The sequence below is a fragment of the Arachis duranensis genome, chromosome 8, assembly GCF_000817695.3.
Source record: "Arachis duranensis cultivar V14167 chromosome 8, aradu.V14167.gnm2.J7QH, whole genome shotgun sequence".
In the NCBI taxonomy this organism is placed as follows: Eukaryota; Viridiplantae; Streptophyta; class Magnoliopsida; order Fabales; family Fabaceae; genus Arachis; species Arachis duranensis.
In genome coordinates this window covers 31,329,189-31,343,818 of record NC_029779.3, presented here as the reverse complement: position 1 = coordinate 31,343,818, position 14,630 = coordinate 31,329,189, and the positions used below count along the sequence as shown (strand labels likewise).

General features: G+C 34.7%; 2 protein-coding genes and 1 non-coding gene across 3 annotated transcripts; 2 read left to right on the top strand and 1 right to left on the bottom strand.

The window, feature by feature from the left end:
• Positions 1-5,154: 5,154 nt before the first annotated feature.
• On the top strand, positions 5,155-5,227 carry TRNAA-AGC (transfer RNA alanine (anticodon AGC)). The gene has a single exon. It is a non-coding gene; the product is annotated as a tRNA-Ala (tRNA).
• Positions 5,228-5,994: 767 nt separating this feature from the next.
• Positions 5,995-8,562, top strand: LOC107462147 (protein THYLAKOID FORMATION1, chloroplastic). The gene is made up of 5 exons (XM_016080715.3): positions 5,995-6,364; positions 6,796-7,063; positions 7,507-7,720; positions 7,852-7,967; positions 8,165-8,562. The coding sequence occupies exons 1-5, from the start codon at positions 6,154-6,156 to the stop codon at positions 8,283-8,285; spliced, it is 930 nt and encodes a 309-aa protein (XP_015936201.1). The 5' UTR covers positions 5,995-6,153; the 3' UTR covers positions 8,286-8,562.
• Positions 8,357-14,289, bottom strand: LOC107462146 (diacylglycerol kinase 5). The gene is made up of 14 exons (XM_016080713.3): positions 14,073-14,289; positions 13,648-13,906; positions 13,255-13,377; positions 12,989-13,117; positions 12,436-12,521; positions 11,886-12,009; positions 11,426-11,474; positions 11,027-11,109; positions 10,776-10,843; positions 10,557-10,631; positions 10,049-10,136; positions 9,602-9,718; positions 9,145-9,441; positions 8,357-8,683 (listed from the first exon to the last, which is right to left on the bottom strand). The coding sequence occupies exons 2-14, from the start codon at positions 13,849-13,851 to the stop codon at positions 8,654-8,656; spliced, it is 1,473 nt and encodes a 490-aa protein (XP_015936199.1). The 5' UTR covers positions 13,852-13,906; positions 14,073-14,289; the 3' UTR covers positions 8,357-8,653.
• Positions 14,290-14,630: the final 341 nt, after the last annotated feature.

Below are 14,630 nucleotides of genomic sequence, written 5' to 3'. Positions count from 1 at the left end.
GAATAATCTATCACCAATTATTCAATTCCACCATTGGAATCGTGTATCAATCTCTTTATGTATCATGAGAGAGTGGTGCAGGCTTATGACTCGATGCCTGGGTAGTTATAATGTCTCTTGACTTACCCTTTTTTGAAATCATGTATTGACTGGTAATGAATGTTCTTATTTTTGATAGGGAATTCGTTGCTTGAAATGTTTCTCCTTTTTGAGAAATTCATATCAAACACCCCCAACTAGAAATATCGGTGGTGCAGGGGATATCGGTGGTGCAGGAGATATTCAATATTCTCCTGTTTTTAACTGCTTTTTATGTCTGCTTAAATGTTTTGTATTGAAATCCAATTATCCTTCTGTGCTCTTTATCGTGCAAAATGGCGAATTGCCGAGTGAGGCTGGTGTCATCCCTGGAGCTGTGAAACAGATGTTCGATATATTGGAGGCTCAGAATGCAGAGCACAACATGAAAGTAATGTTATTAGAGCTTTACAATGAGAAAATAACGGATCGTGTGCCTCTTGAGGAAACTGTAAAATCTGAAGATGATAAGTCTAAAAGTCCTATCGCTCTACTGGAGGATTGGAAAGGGGACTTCCATTGTTAATCTAGGAAGAATTGATTAAAAATTTGTAATATATATACTTCGTATATGTCTTAGCAATATATCAACAGATTATTAAAATGCTTTGATATATATTGCATGGTTTGTTTTTTTTTTCTAGTCAAGATTTAATAGAGAGGTCAAATCTTGAACAAATGAAAAGAATAAAAAAGAATGCAAACAAATAATAAGATATGGAATTTTTTTAACTAAATTAATTATATAAAATAAAATATAATTCACAAGACATAAAATTTGTATGGAATTGTTGTTAAAATAATAAATGAAAATGACATTATTTCATCATAAAAATATGAGTTTTTTAAACTAAAATATCTCTATAGTGCATAGAAATAGAGAAAAATTATAAAAGTTTTCAATCGATTGGGTAACACAACCAATCGGTTGAATTAGGCAAATCCATATTGTTTTGATGACTTCAATCGATTGGGTAACACAACCAATCAATTGAATTGTGAGACAACCAATCCATATAAATCTATTTTTCGCCAAAATGAATGCACTATTTTCGCTTCTAATTTATTTTATAAAAATATCTTTATTATAATTATACTATAATTAATATTTAAATAATAATGCATAATTATACTACATAGTTATATAAAATTAATATTTAATACATTATTAAACTACTTATCAATTATCAATCAAAAATATTTTTAATTATTTTAATAATAATAATAATAATAATAATAATAATAATATTATTATTATGATAATTATATGATAATGACACCGGTTATTAATTTTAAATACCCACTCACTCTCACTTCTCACCACTCACTCTCACTTCTCACTTCTCACTCACACTCTCTTTCAATCTGAAACCACAAGGAAAGAAAGAAGGTCAAGAAAAAGAAATAGAGGAAGAGGGGGAAACGAAAGATGGGAAGAAGAGAAGAGGGGAGGAAAGAGAGAGACCACACGACAAGGCTTGGTCCTGCTGCCGCCGTTGTCATTGCCGTCGTGTCATTTTCACAGAGGAGAGAGAGATAGAAGAGGAGCCCACGCACGAGAGAGAGAACGAGACACTGCAACAAAGAAGAATGGAGTTGTATCGCTGTCACCGCCGAGCAACTGCCATCGTCGGAACTTGCCATTGAGGCTACTAGATCCCCTGTCTGCCTGCTTCGCGTTCTGCCCTTGCTCTACTTCACTGGGGTTGAGCCCTGCCTCTCCACTGTTCGTCAAAGCTTGTGGTGCTCCTGCTGTGGGAGTCACTGCTAGAGGAGAGAAACTGCTGTCACCACTGTTCTGCTGTGTCCTTTACCGTCTACGCTGGAGAGGATCACCAGAGCTGCTCATGCTCCATCACGTTGTTTCCTTTGGGCTGTCAGTGATCGTGTTGCAATTGCTCCATTGATTTGTGTGTATATTGGTAGGAATGAAGCTTATGTTGTTGCAGCCGCAACTTTCTGCTGCTCCGGTTCAAATTCCGTGTGCTCTTTCGTTCATTCCATTCTACTTCAACCTTCTTCACCTTTTATCTTAGAATTCTGGATTTGGTCTCTTCGGTCCCTTGGACCAATTTGTGAGTAGACTTTATATTTATAATTGTTTGGTTTTACGTCTATAATTAGTTTGATATACAGTGCTTTAAACTTATAGTTATACTGACAAAAAATTACTATCAAAGGATTTAAAATTAGTTTGAATAATTGATTTATTAAAACTAAATATTTATCCTCATTAAGCTCATTTTAATATGCACATAAGACTATATATTTTTATGAGATTATATATATTTTGAAGAAGTTTTATATTATTTTAAAGCATTTGATTTTACTCGAATATGTATTTTTGAAGCATTGAAATATTTGTTGGTACTCACTTATTGTAAAATTGTGAAATATATTTAAAATGTTTTAAGATTGAGAAAATATGATTAAAAACATAAGTTATGGAAAGAAAAAAAATTGAGAACTGATAATTAAAAAGAAACGGTTAAGAAAAAAAAAGAATAGAGAAAGAATAAAGAAAGGAATTAAAAAGGATTTTATAGAAAAGGAAAATTGAGAAATAGAAGTAGACTGAATGACTGTGTCATAAGACTTCACAATCGAGAATTGATAAGGATAAAGGGAATGGTAAAATGAAAATTGAATATTTTATTTGGTCTTAGTGCCAAATGTATACTGGAAATACCTACAGATTGAGAACTGCTTTCCATAGTTATGCATATTTGTAGAAAGAGTTAAAAGTTAATTGATGTGACTTTGGCCATATGACTTCAAGTCAATGACGAGAGGATTCTTGCTAGTAAAGAATTTTATAAAAATAATTGCGTTGTAAGTATAGTTTCTAAACCAACAGAAAATTTTTTCGTACAAAAGTTTGGTTGTCACTTAAATAAACCCAATAAAATTTATAACTGAAGTATTTAAACCTCGAGTCGTCTTCTCAAGGAATTGCAGGGAAGTATGATTTATTATTGGTTATGGAAAAATGTATATTTTTGGGTTTTTGAAATAGGGGACAAGTAATTTAAATGGCAAGAAAGTAAATTAATTATCATGAACACCAGTGCAAGGCACAAAAATTGGAAATTTCATCCTAATTATTCTTATCAGGTGTGATGAGAACTGTTTATTACTCCCACTTAGTTAACTCTTACTAAATAAAGGAAAGTCAAGTGGACTAATCAACTTGATTCTTCAAGTCCTAGTCAACTCCTATGGAAAGACTAACTTTAGAGGGATCCAAATCGATCAGCAATTTTCAATTTTCAATCAACTGCTGAGTTTGATAACTCAAGTGTCACCAATTACTTAACCAAAGGGGGATAAATCTAAATTAAATGAAAAGCATTAATAACATAAATTTGAAGAAAGCAATCTTAATTCTGAAATACCTCAATGTGCATTAAATAGAATATTCAAATCTAACATGAGAAGGTTCGTAAGCCAATTTGGTAACATAAGTCAAATACAAGTAAAAGCATTAGAATAAATAAAAGTAGAAGAGAAACATAAATTAAAGGAACATTGAACCTGAAATTAAAAAGACGGAGAAATCATAATCCTAAATCCTAAGAGAGAGGAGAGAGCCTCTCTCTCTAAAAGCTACATCTAAACCTAAAAATTGTGTATATGAAAGTTGTCTCAATGAATAGATGCATTCTCCCACTTTAAAGCCTCTAATATGTGTTTTCTTGGCCGAAAACTGGGTCAAAAAAGCCCAGAAATCGCCCCCAGCGATTTCTGATACATCTAGCACGCGGCAAAGTCACGCGTATGCGTCGTCCACGCGTTCGCGCGGATTGAATTTTTTCCAGGTCACGCGTGCGCGTCGCCTGGCTTCGGGGCAGCTATGAAAAATTATATATCGTTGTGAAACCCCGGATGTTAGCTTTCCAACGCAACTAAAACCACCTCATTTGAACCTTTGTAGCTCAAGTTATGACCATTTGAGTGCGAAGAGGTCAGGCTGGACAGCTCAGCAATTCCTTCAGTTTCTTGTATTTCTTTCATTTTTGCATGCTTCCTTTCCATCCTCTGAGCTATTTCTGCCTTGTAATCTCTGAAAACACTTAACACACATATCATGGCATCGAATAGTAATAAGAGATGATTAAAATTAGCTAAATTAAGACCAAAGAAGCATGTTTTCAATCATAGCACAAAATCAGGAAGGAAAATGTAAACTCATGCAAATCATATGGATAAGTGAGCAGAGAGTTGATAAAAAGCACTCAAATTAGCACAAGATAAACCATAAAATAGTGATTTATCAGTCAACTTATGTGATTTCGGCCGTACGACTTGTATATGCAACTAATGCAATTGGAAAGTCATAGCTGGGGCTTGTGCTTAGGTAACGTCGGGTTGTGGGTAGTCAACTGACGCATGAGCTCATGACCTGCGTAGAATAGACATACATTATACTTGTTTGTTGCATATATTCCTTGATGTGCATTTTGTACGTGTGTGTGCTTTTCTTGTTGTATTTTATATTCTCTGCTTATTTCTCTATTTTTCTATTTATCTACTATTTTCTATATATTATATTTAAGTTCGGTTATTTGGTATTAATAAAGAATTAATGAACTTAACTAATAATTCTGATCTTACTAAAAATTCCCACATTTTTACCCCTTTCTTTTCCCATTCAAATAGAGCTCCAGTGACATAGTAATGATGTCTAATCATGCGGAGGATGCGATGTATATATATAAAAATTTTGATTCTGCTTGATTTTTTATTATCTGTGATTTTATCTTAAAATATTTTTCCATCAGAATTCATCTCTTTAGATCTCCATAATAGTATATATATATTTATACTAATACACACATTCACTCCGCACACTAAAAAAGAAATTTATATTCACTACACATTAAAAAAGATTTTATATTCTACTCTTATTACAGTTTGAGGAGAGGCTTACAAATCTTCCATCTGTGTCAAGTCTAAACTGCTTCATAATGGTATATTAAGATTGTAGTTGATGATTTTGTTTTCTGGGTTATTAATTACAGTATCACCTAGGCTCTTTATGTAATGTTAAGAAATAATGAAAAGCACAGTCATCGTGGGGATGTAGCTCAGATGGTAGAGCGCTCGCTTAGCATGCGAGAGGTACGGGGATCGATACCCCGCATCTCCATTTTTGCAATGTTTTGTTAATTATATGAATTTGCAGAAGCAGACAAGTTTATGCGACTGAAACAAAAATGGGAGGACCACTGTAACTTGTAAGCAACAACCAACTGAACCAAGTATTCTCATTCCTATTCCACTAATGAATTTTCTTTCTGTGGTGTTGTATATTGTGATAAGGTTTTCATTACTTGTGAGGAAAGGCATCAATCCTCCACTAATTCATTTTTTCTCTTCCAAATTCACATCCTTACGCTATTACTACTAGATATTTGATACTTCACCAATCAAAAGTAGTAATCTAATCTAATCTAATAACATGTCCTTTGAATTTCTCACTGATTTAATTGGACTTTCTAATCTAATCTACCAATGGCACATGTCACAATTGGAATTTCTTAAATGTCTTGTACATTTTTCAATTTTTACTACAACAATCCAATAACAATCAAGCAGTGAGCATGACTGGTCCAAAATCAACCAGCTGTTTCATCTCCCTTTCAGTTTCAACCACAAGTTGGTGAGACAAATATCAAATATCATAGAGTGAATGCAAGGTGTCGTCTTCTAACAAATTTTGTACATGTTGTCTAAAAATACAAATAGTTACAATTTTGGAGGAATGTTTTATCTTAGTTATGATTATAAAATAATGAATCTAATTATACAATTTATTTAGCTTAGAAAAACCGTTGTGATGTCAAAATTTCAACGTGTCATGAGAGTAGTGGCTCCTTGGAAAGTTGACAAAAACAAAAGGCTTTCAGTTTCAGTTTGAGACTTCACAGTGTGGATAAGATTTTCTCTTTTCTTTTTCCCTTTTCTGCAACAAAAACCTTAGAAACCAAATGAGGGTCATCACTGAAACTTGTCCTCCCATGGTGGACACCTTCTGAATTTGCCTCTTCTCTTTGTGTTCTTTCCTTTCCAACTATGGCAGCTCTCACTTCTTTGTCCTTCTCATCATCATTCACTCAGTGCTGTGAGAGAAAAGCAACTGTGTCTTCTTCAACTCATCGTTTCTTTGTCTCTTCAAGTTCTGAAGTCTTCGGTTTTAGGACCATTTTCTCGTACCATTATGGGGGTGTTCGAGCTTCTAGTTCCTCATCCAAAATGGTTGTCCAATGCATGTCTTCTGCCACAGGTTCGTGGGGGCTTCTTTGGTTTCTTAATGGTTCTAAATTGTGGTTATAATTTCGCCACAATATGGAAATTGTAGAAGAAATGTACATGTTGCATCTGCAATTGGAGTTGCATGCTACAATTTAGAGCAATAAGTGATTGCATCTAAGTTTCGAACGAACTTATTATGCCACTGCATGTTGGAAAGTTTAGAGAGTTTGTTTCATTAGAAAGACATCAATTTTTTGAAGTTTTTGTTCCTAAAGTTTGAAAAGATAATTAAAAGTATCATATACAAATTGAGGGTACTTTCTATTTGTAAGAAGTAAGAACCTTTATTGAGATATATGAATGCACTATGAGTGAGATTAAGCTGATTAGTTGAACATGTTTCCACATTAGGTTCTTTCTTGGATTCTTGTTTAAATATTTATATACCTGATATATATGCAGATGCTCCTACTGTTTCTGAGACAAAGTTAAATTTCCTTAAGGCATATAAGCGACCAATCCCAAGTATCTACAACACTGTTCTGCAGGAGCTTATTGTGCAGCAACATTTGATGAGATATAAGAGATCGTATCGCTATGACCCTGTGTTTGCTCTTGGTTTTGTCACTGTTTATGATCAACTCATGGAAGGGTATCCTAGTGATGAGGACCGAGATGCTATCTTCAAAGCATATATTAATGCTTTGAATGAAGATCCTGAACAATACAGGTTAGAAATGTTTGAGAAATTTCACTATTTAAGTTTATTGTTTCTTATTTCCTTGCTTGGTTCAACTTCAAAACTCTTGATTCAATGATGGAAAACTAATGGCTGTAAAGTGTAAATCCTTGGAGATTAGACTATGTTAACTTTGGTTCACAAGATTCTAGTTGTGAATTTCATTTCGCATTTAGAAACGGCGAATTAGCTGTGCATGCAACATGATTTTTGAGAATCACATTTGGTGGCTCCAAGGCCATTTCAACATACAAGCTTCAGATTCCTATTAAGCTAATTCTGGTGGGGTTTTTTGAACAATTTTATTGTCTTTGAATTAAGCTACTATCATTTTGTAGCCTCTTTCTGCATATTTATACAATGATTATGCTTATATTGCATCTGAGGAACATTTTATCTTGCATCAGATGATCTTTCTATGTTCCCCTCTGCAGAAAAGATGCTCAAAAGTTGGAAGAGTGGGCGAGGGCTCAAAACCTAACTTCCCTTGTTGAGTTTTCATCCAAAGATGGAGAAATTGAGGGGATCTTGAAGGACATAGCAGAAAGAGCAGGAAAGGGGGATTTCAGCTACAGTCGTTTCTTCGCAGTAGGACTATTTCGTCTTCTTGAGTTAACAAATGCAACAGAGCCAACAATTTTGGAAAAGGTTAACCAATTCACTTAAGACGCTACTATGGCTTATGATTTGAATTTGTTCTTATTATTAAAGTATCTGTTACTTGCATCTCAAGGAATTTTTCATGTGTTATCAATTAATCTTTATGGTCAATCAAACAGCTCTGCGCAGCTTTAAACATCAACAAAAAAAGTGTTGATCGGGACTTGGATGTGTATCGGAATCTGCTTTCCAAGTTGGTTCAAGCAAAGGAGCTGCTAAAGGAATACGTTGACAGGTAAAACATCATCAAAGCTTTCAATGTTGTTCCTTCTCCTTCTCTACATTCTAATCGCTTTCAGTTTATGACACTACCTTCTTGCAAATCTATTAAGTATACATTCTTTAGCCCCTAAACTGAAGATTGAATAGATATGAATTTATATTGCTGGTTCTCCTCAGCGAGATTTTGATTCTATGATATCTCTGCTTCAGGGAGAAGAAGAAAAGAGAAGAGAGAGCTGAACCCCAAAAGGCTAATGAGACCATTACAAAGTGTCAGGGACAACAACTGTCTGGTCAGCAGCTATGGTCTTATGAAAATGACATCTACTGATAATTCGGTGTCCTTAACATAATTTCTGGTTATGCAGAGTTTGGATAATCAGTAGAGGCAACTCAATCGAGTTTCGATATGCATATTTTATTATGTGTAAATTTGTAATATTCTGTGTTGGTGATCAACATGAAATCCTTGTATCACCTAGAGTCAACCATTGTTAATTCCAAAATCCAACACGATTTACATGTATTAGTTTTCTCCTCATGATAACAGACTATTCTCTATTTTTTATATTTCAGTATATACATATACTCACCTTTCATTTCATGTATCCATTTTGCATTTGAACTCATCATGATGTATAGCCCTTTTGTTGTGCCTTTGTTTGAGGGGCTACGGGCAAACTCGTGATTAGATCGATACTATTCAGGGTTCTTATTGGATTTGACAAACTGAAATGAAATTAAAATTAAAGATATATAAAAGTTAAGACTACACAGAGAGAAAAACGAGGAGTAAACTGAAATCTATGCGTTTCAACTGTAATAACATTTACAACAAAGTTTGTCTCAATTCTTAATTACACAATAATGAATTATTATGTTTGCAGAAGAGCTGCTAGAATTAATCAAATTGGTGATATATCTTGATAGGGGAACACGATATCAACCGCATAAAACCAAAGAATGGTTCAAGAGTTAGAGAAATACTGTATATACACGTTCTGTCTGGTACAGAGTCATCACATGCCCCTTTATCATTGGATGGAATGTGGGATTTATCTCGCGAGTCCCACATTCTATTCAATAGTATAAGAGAAAGTGTTGGCTCAGTGAATCGGATAAGAGTAAGTACAATAACACATCTTTAATGATTGAATGTAAGACCTTTAACTAAGCTGAGAAATATCTACCTCATCTGGGATTTTAAATGTATCAGCTGCACCAAACTTTCGAAATTCATCTGCTAAAGAGTCTCCATTGCTACTATCATCTTCCTCAGCATCATCATTGTAATGTGTTGAAGGATCATGCACACTTTTAGACTTGCATTCATGAGTAGCAAGCATGTTAACCTGGCCATGGTGAGAAATCTCTACTACAACCGTGTCATCGTCTATTGGGAGGGGTTGCTTCCAAGGTTCCCCATCAATCCTCATGTATGTATGATCTGTTGCACCTTTGTGAAACACAAAGCCAATTCTGCGAGCCTGATGTTGAGATAATTTCAAGGCATTTGTAATATCGAAACCAAGGAAAAATTAAGGTTGGTACAGAAACTTAATGCTGTCATGTAAACTACAGCAAGAAATTTTTGGAAACTATCTTCAAAAGTAAAACAAGTCTAATATTTCATGGTACTGCACATACCTGAGCAAGACGAGTTCCATGTCCGTTTGGACCAAGCAAAGCAAGCCCATGCCAGGCATCTCTAAAGCCAACAACCTCTATTAGGCCATCATCTACATATGGACGTGTCCAGTCGTTCTGCATTTGATAGCATATTTAGAGTTTAGATTTCAACAAAAATATTGCATAGAAGCATTAGTTTTGTTTTTTTTTTTTTTTAAATTACTATTCTTTATTTCCAGTTTACAGTTAAAAGAGATTTTGCTAAATAAAACAAATTTTAGTAATCTATGCCTTAAGGATCAAGAAAGTGAAAATTTGGCTGAACAATAAAACTTTGTAAGCTACAATTCATTTAACAATATGCCTTAAATTCATTGCAAACTTAAAAAACAACTTTTCTTCTCTTCATTAAACAGGAAAATCCAATATATCAATCTATCAATAGTTTACGCATATGATATTTACTTGACGCTGTTGCCTCCTAGTTGGTGTACCCCAAGGATTCAGTCCACCAGAAAAGCTAGGCAAATTGAGGCATACAATTGACCGGATGCTGGATATGCGATAGAAAGAACACATCAGATGTTATCAAGAAGTAAACAGGGGAGAAAACAACAGTTGGACAAACAAGAAATTAACTTTTGACTTTAAGAAGATATTAATCAACCAATGAAAGAACTAAAGCATCAGCGAATAAAAGCAGCATAGTTAAGAGAACATAAACATCATGTATAACTGTGACTTTGGGATCATTGACAATTAATAAATGCAGGAAGTTATCCACCAGAACTTCTTATCATTGTCACTTTCATGTTTCCTAAAGATATATCATATATGACTGCGAGAGCTTAGCTCAATTGACTGGTAGAACCCAAGTCTATAACCTTAAGCCACCTTTTGGATGTCTAATCCTCCCTTAAGCCATTGAAAAGTAAAAAGATATAAATATATATGATTCTACCGAAAGATTTACCTGGAAGGAATTTGCAGGTCTTCCCACTGGCCATTCCTTTTCATGATTTGTACTTTTACAACATGTGCTATATTCCTGTGTTAGAAGATCAAATCACATTGACTTGACTGGTAAAGTGATAAATATATATTGGAAAAAGGCTTATATAGGACCCAGAAGCATGTATGCTTAGATATGTTTGCAATTGACCAATTTAATAACTGATCTACAGGAACTGACCTGGAAGGAGGATGGAATAGAGGAGCCAAAAACCATCCTTGCGTGCATCCGAGCCTAGCGTATGTAGTCTGTATTCATGAATATTGAAATCAGAACAAAAAGCGGATGAAAAAATGACTGGTATAAAACTATCCAGGTTTTCCATTCAATAAAAGATTGAAAAGTTCAAAGTCAAACAAGCAATGGTGTTATCCATTAATCTTCTACAAGATGCTTTTATGAATTTTACTACTGCAGAAACACTAGTATACCTGATTAACCAACTGATTTTTGAATTTTTCAGGATGCAACTTTCGTTCAGAATGAAAAGCATAAGATATTTGAGCATCCATTCCTGTAGTCATGAATCATAGACATTTTTAATAAATGTTTCAATAAGATGAACTGATGGAACAAAAAGATGTTCCCTGATATAATTTATGATCTAAGACATTCTAAATGACTTAAAAAAATAAATAAATAAGGGGGAAAATGTAAACATGTAATTGCCATTTAATAATTTCTGCATTGTTTTTTTGTAATTTGATATTTAGAAACGCTTAACCTAGATCAAAGGATCTACCAACTGACTCTTCCATGAGAAAAATAGAAATTCCATACTTTGCAATTTAAAGTTCAAGTATGGTACAACTCGGGAAAACTATGCTTACCCATGCTGAAGTAATTCCAAAATCCCCCACGAAAAGTATGGTAACCTTCCTGAGGAGCAGTAATCACACAAGGAAGTGCAGTGAGTAGGAAAAAAGCTAACTCTATAGATATTCAAACTAAAAATCCTGCCAGTTTTTATTATCTAAAACAGTTAAACTCCATAAGTCAAAAACAGCAATCAAATATGCAGAGGTTTTGTTGAACTGGTCTTAGGAAAACCAAAGTTCATTCCCAAGTTCAGAACAAAACAGCAATTCATGCCCATAGTAGGTGTAACTGTAATAATAAACCCTCCTGTCTCATCTGGCATTTTCTTAAATAAATTGTCTAGTAAAATGGATAACCCAAATTCAAGTCAAATCAGACTGTACCATATGAAACAAAGCATATTTCCTTGAAATTCCTAGTTGCACCATGAACCTGATTAAAAGTGTACATAGTCAAAGGTACATATCTTACAATATTTTGTTCATCTGTCTCGGATACGCGATGGAAGGCATGCAAAGAATGCGGTAACTCAAGAGGTGCAATCGGATCACAGGGACCTTCTTTTGGAATCCTCATTCGCATAAGAATGTGCCAACTGATGGTTAAGAAAAACAAACAACAACCATCAGGAATCTTAAACAACATGTAGCCCTTAAATATTCATTGTATATTTGCTATGGATTAAGGAGCACGAGAACCGGAGTTGGGAATCATGACAGACAAAATCAAACTCAATGTCCAAACAATAAACAACTCAAACCTACTAAAACAGAGATACTAATAACACTTTTCAAACAACAGCAAGCAAGACAGCTTAGGAACAGCATTAGATGTAAACACAAAACATAATATTTTAAAATGGCTTCAAATTTAATGTGTATCTTTTAATTTTTAAGAAAAAAAATTGATTTATTTTTGTCCCACAAGAAAGTCAAACAAATGGGTGGCAGCATAACAAAACATATCAATTACAAAAAATAAAAAACAAAAGGAAAAGAAGAATAGGACCAAAACTCATTACTTGTCTATTTTCATTTCTTTAGCCTTCATTACTTGATCCAAAAATGACTTCACTGAATGCTCGTTTGTTCCTGGGTTCTTCTTTCCCTGTAATAAAGCAGCAGAAATTATGAGTCCCTTCAATTTTGTTTTTCACGATTCTGATGGACAATTTATCATCACAATTCTCAGTGAAGATAGGTGCTCATGGTGCACTTAGTTGGATTATGCTCATACCATTAATAAATTGTTATTTCAACTAAACAAATATGATAATATTGTAGGTCCTAGGTGAAATATTGCTCTTAGTGACAAGACTAAAGTATAGTCCACCGAATGCTTTCTCCAACTTCTACTAAGAATTGAAGGGCCTTGTGTAAACCCCAATTGTTTATATATACATGGGAACAAAAATAATTCAACAGTTAACTTAATCAGCATAAAATGATAGCTCCTTAAAACCCATTATATGTGAAAATGTAGCTATTGAACCATGAATTCATGGTAGAGTCAGAGATAATAATGCGTTACTTGTACTTCAATAAAAGCCCCCAAAATGAAGCGTGATTTCTTACCCAGCCAAAAGCAAAAGGTAGGTTATTCCCTGTGCCCAAAGGAACTGTGGCTATTGGTGGCGGATGGGACAATTTGAGATCACAAACAACTCCAAGTAGCCAGCCCGCTGTTCCATCACCCCCAGCAACCTGAAATGCATATCAAATGTCAGTGACGTCAGAAACTCATAAGATCAAGCACATAAAATTGTCAGAAACTCAAAAATTTTGGAGTTGATGATTGTTTAAAGATGAATTGATCAGGATCAAAGAGAATATCAACTCACAATTAATCTCAGACTCTCCATAATCCCTGTAGCAAGTTGATCACCTTGAACCTTGAGTCTCTCCAAGTTAGCATAGACTCTGCTCAGTACCTTCTCGGGAGCTTCTTCCCCTAAATCAAAAACCTGAAAATTTCACACGCCCTGCTCAGTCCCTCACACACAAAATCGGAGTCTCAAAATTTCTGTAAAAGGCACCATCAAAATATCTGTCCACAAATGCAATTGCAGCCACAATATTATTATTGTAGAGGTTTCCAACACTGTATTACAGCATAGAGCCCCCGAGATCAGTCATATTTTTCGGCAATTTTACCCAATATTAATATTCAATAATCACAAAGAAACAGTAACCGTAACCGGCAACGGCAATCAAAATAATGTCTACTAAGGCACCTGTTTTTCGTTGAGAAGAGCACGGTACGTTTTCAATAGGTCCCCTCCTAGCTGGCCACCGCTTTTGGAGTTCGCAAAAACAAGCACCGGGCACTTAGGTCCATTGCCACGGGCGATCTGGCTGCTCTCAGCCGCAGACTCCGGCACGAGCATGTAACTCGGGATCCAAAAGTTCTTCAAGAATTCGGAGTCGCGAGAAGCCATTGCTATAGTCAGCTTCCACTCACAATATCGCGCTTTACCTCGAGCTTAGTAATTGCTAACAACAAAGGATAACAAATTTTGAAGTCAAAGTTGTCAAAATTTAAATGCAAGGTGACGTTGATCAAAAAGAGCATAGAGAATTCCGTTTGAGAGCATAGAGAATGAAGTTGAATTGTGTATGTTCAGTGAAAAGGAAATGAAAACGAAGATGAATAATTTACCTGGAGAAAGGTGATGCGGATCACGGTGAAGATCTGAGAGCGTGAAAAGGATGCAGAAGATTCAGACAAGAGAGGAAGGTGACTACTGAACACGATAAGCGTCAAATAAAAAGAAGAGCGAGTTGACTCGGCGCGTTTGACGAGTCAGAGATAAAGGAGGCCAAAAAGACCCAATGGCGAACTGCAGTCACATTCGCCGCGGGTCCATGTGTTTGTGTTTGGGATATTTCTCAATTCTCGACTTGTATCTTAGAATATTTATTTACTATTCTAGAATATATAATTCATGGCGTCTTAGAACTTTCAACTGCGAATTTTCATTTCAAGAAATACTGCATTATGTTTTAATTTAATGATTTATTGCTAATAGGCACATGGATCAAATTAATGAAGAACAGCTTAGATGTTACTTAACAACAGCACAAAACTACGGTATTTTATCTATTATTTACTCATCTAAATTCAATGGATCAAACCAATCAAGTGTAATTTACACCATGAATTTATTCTCCTACGAGTTTCCTTAGTAATATATTATAGCACTAGTACTAGTATATG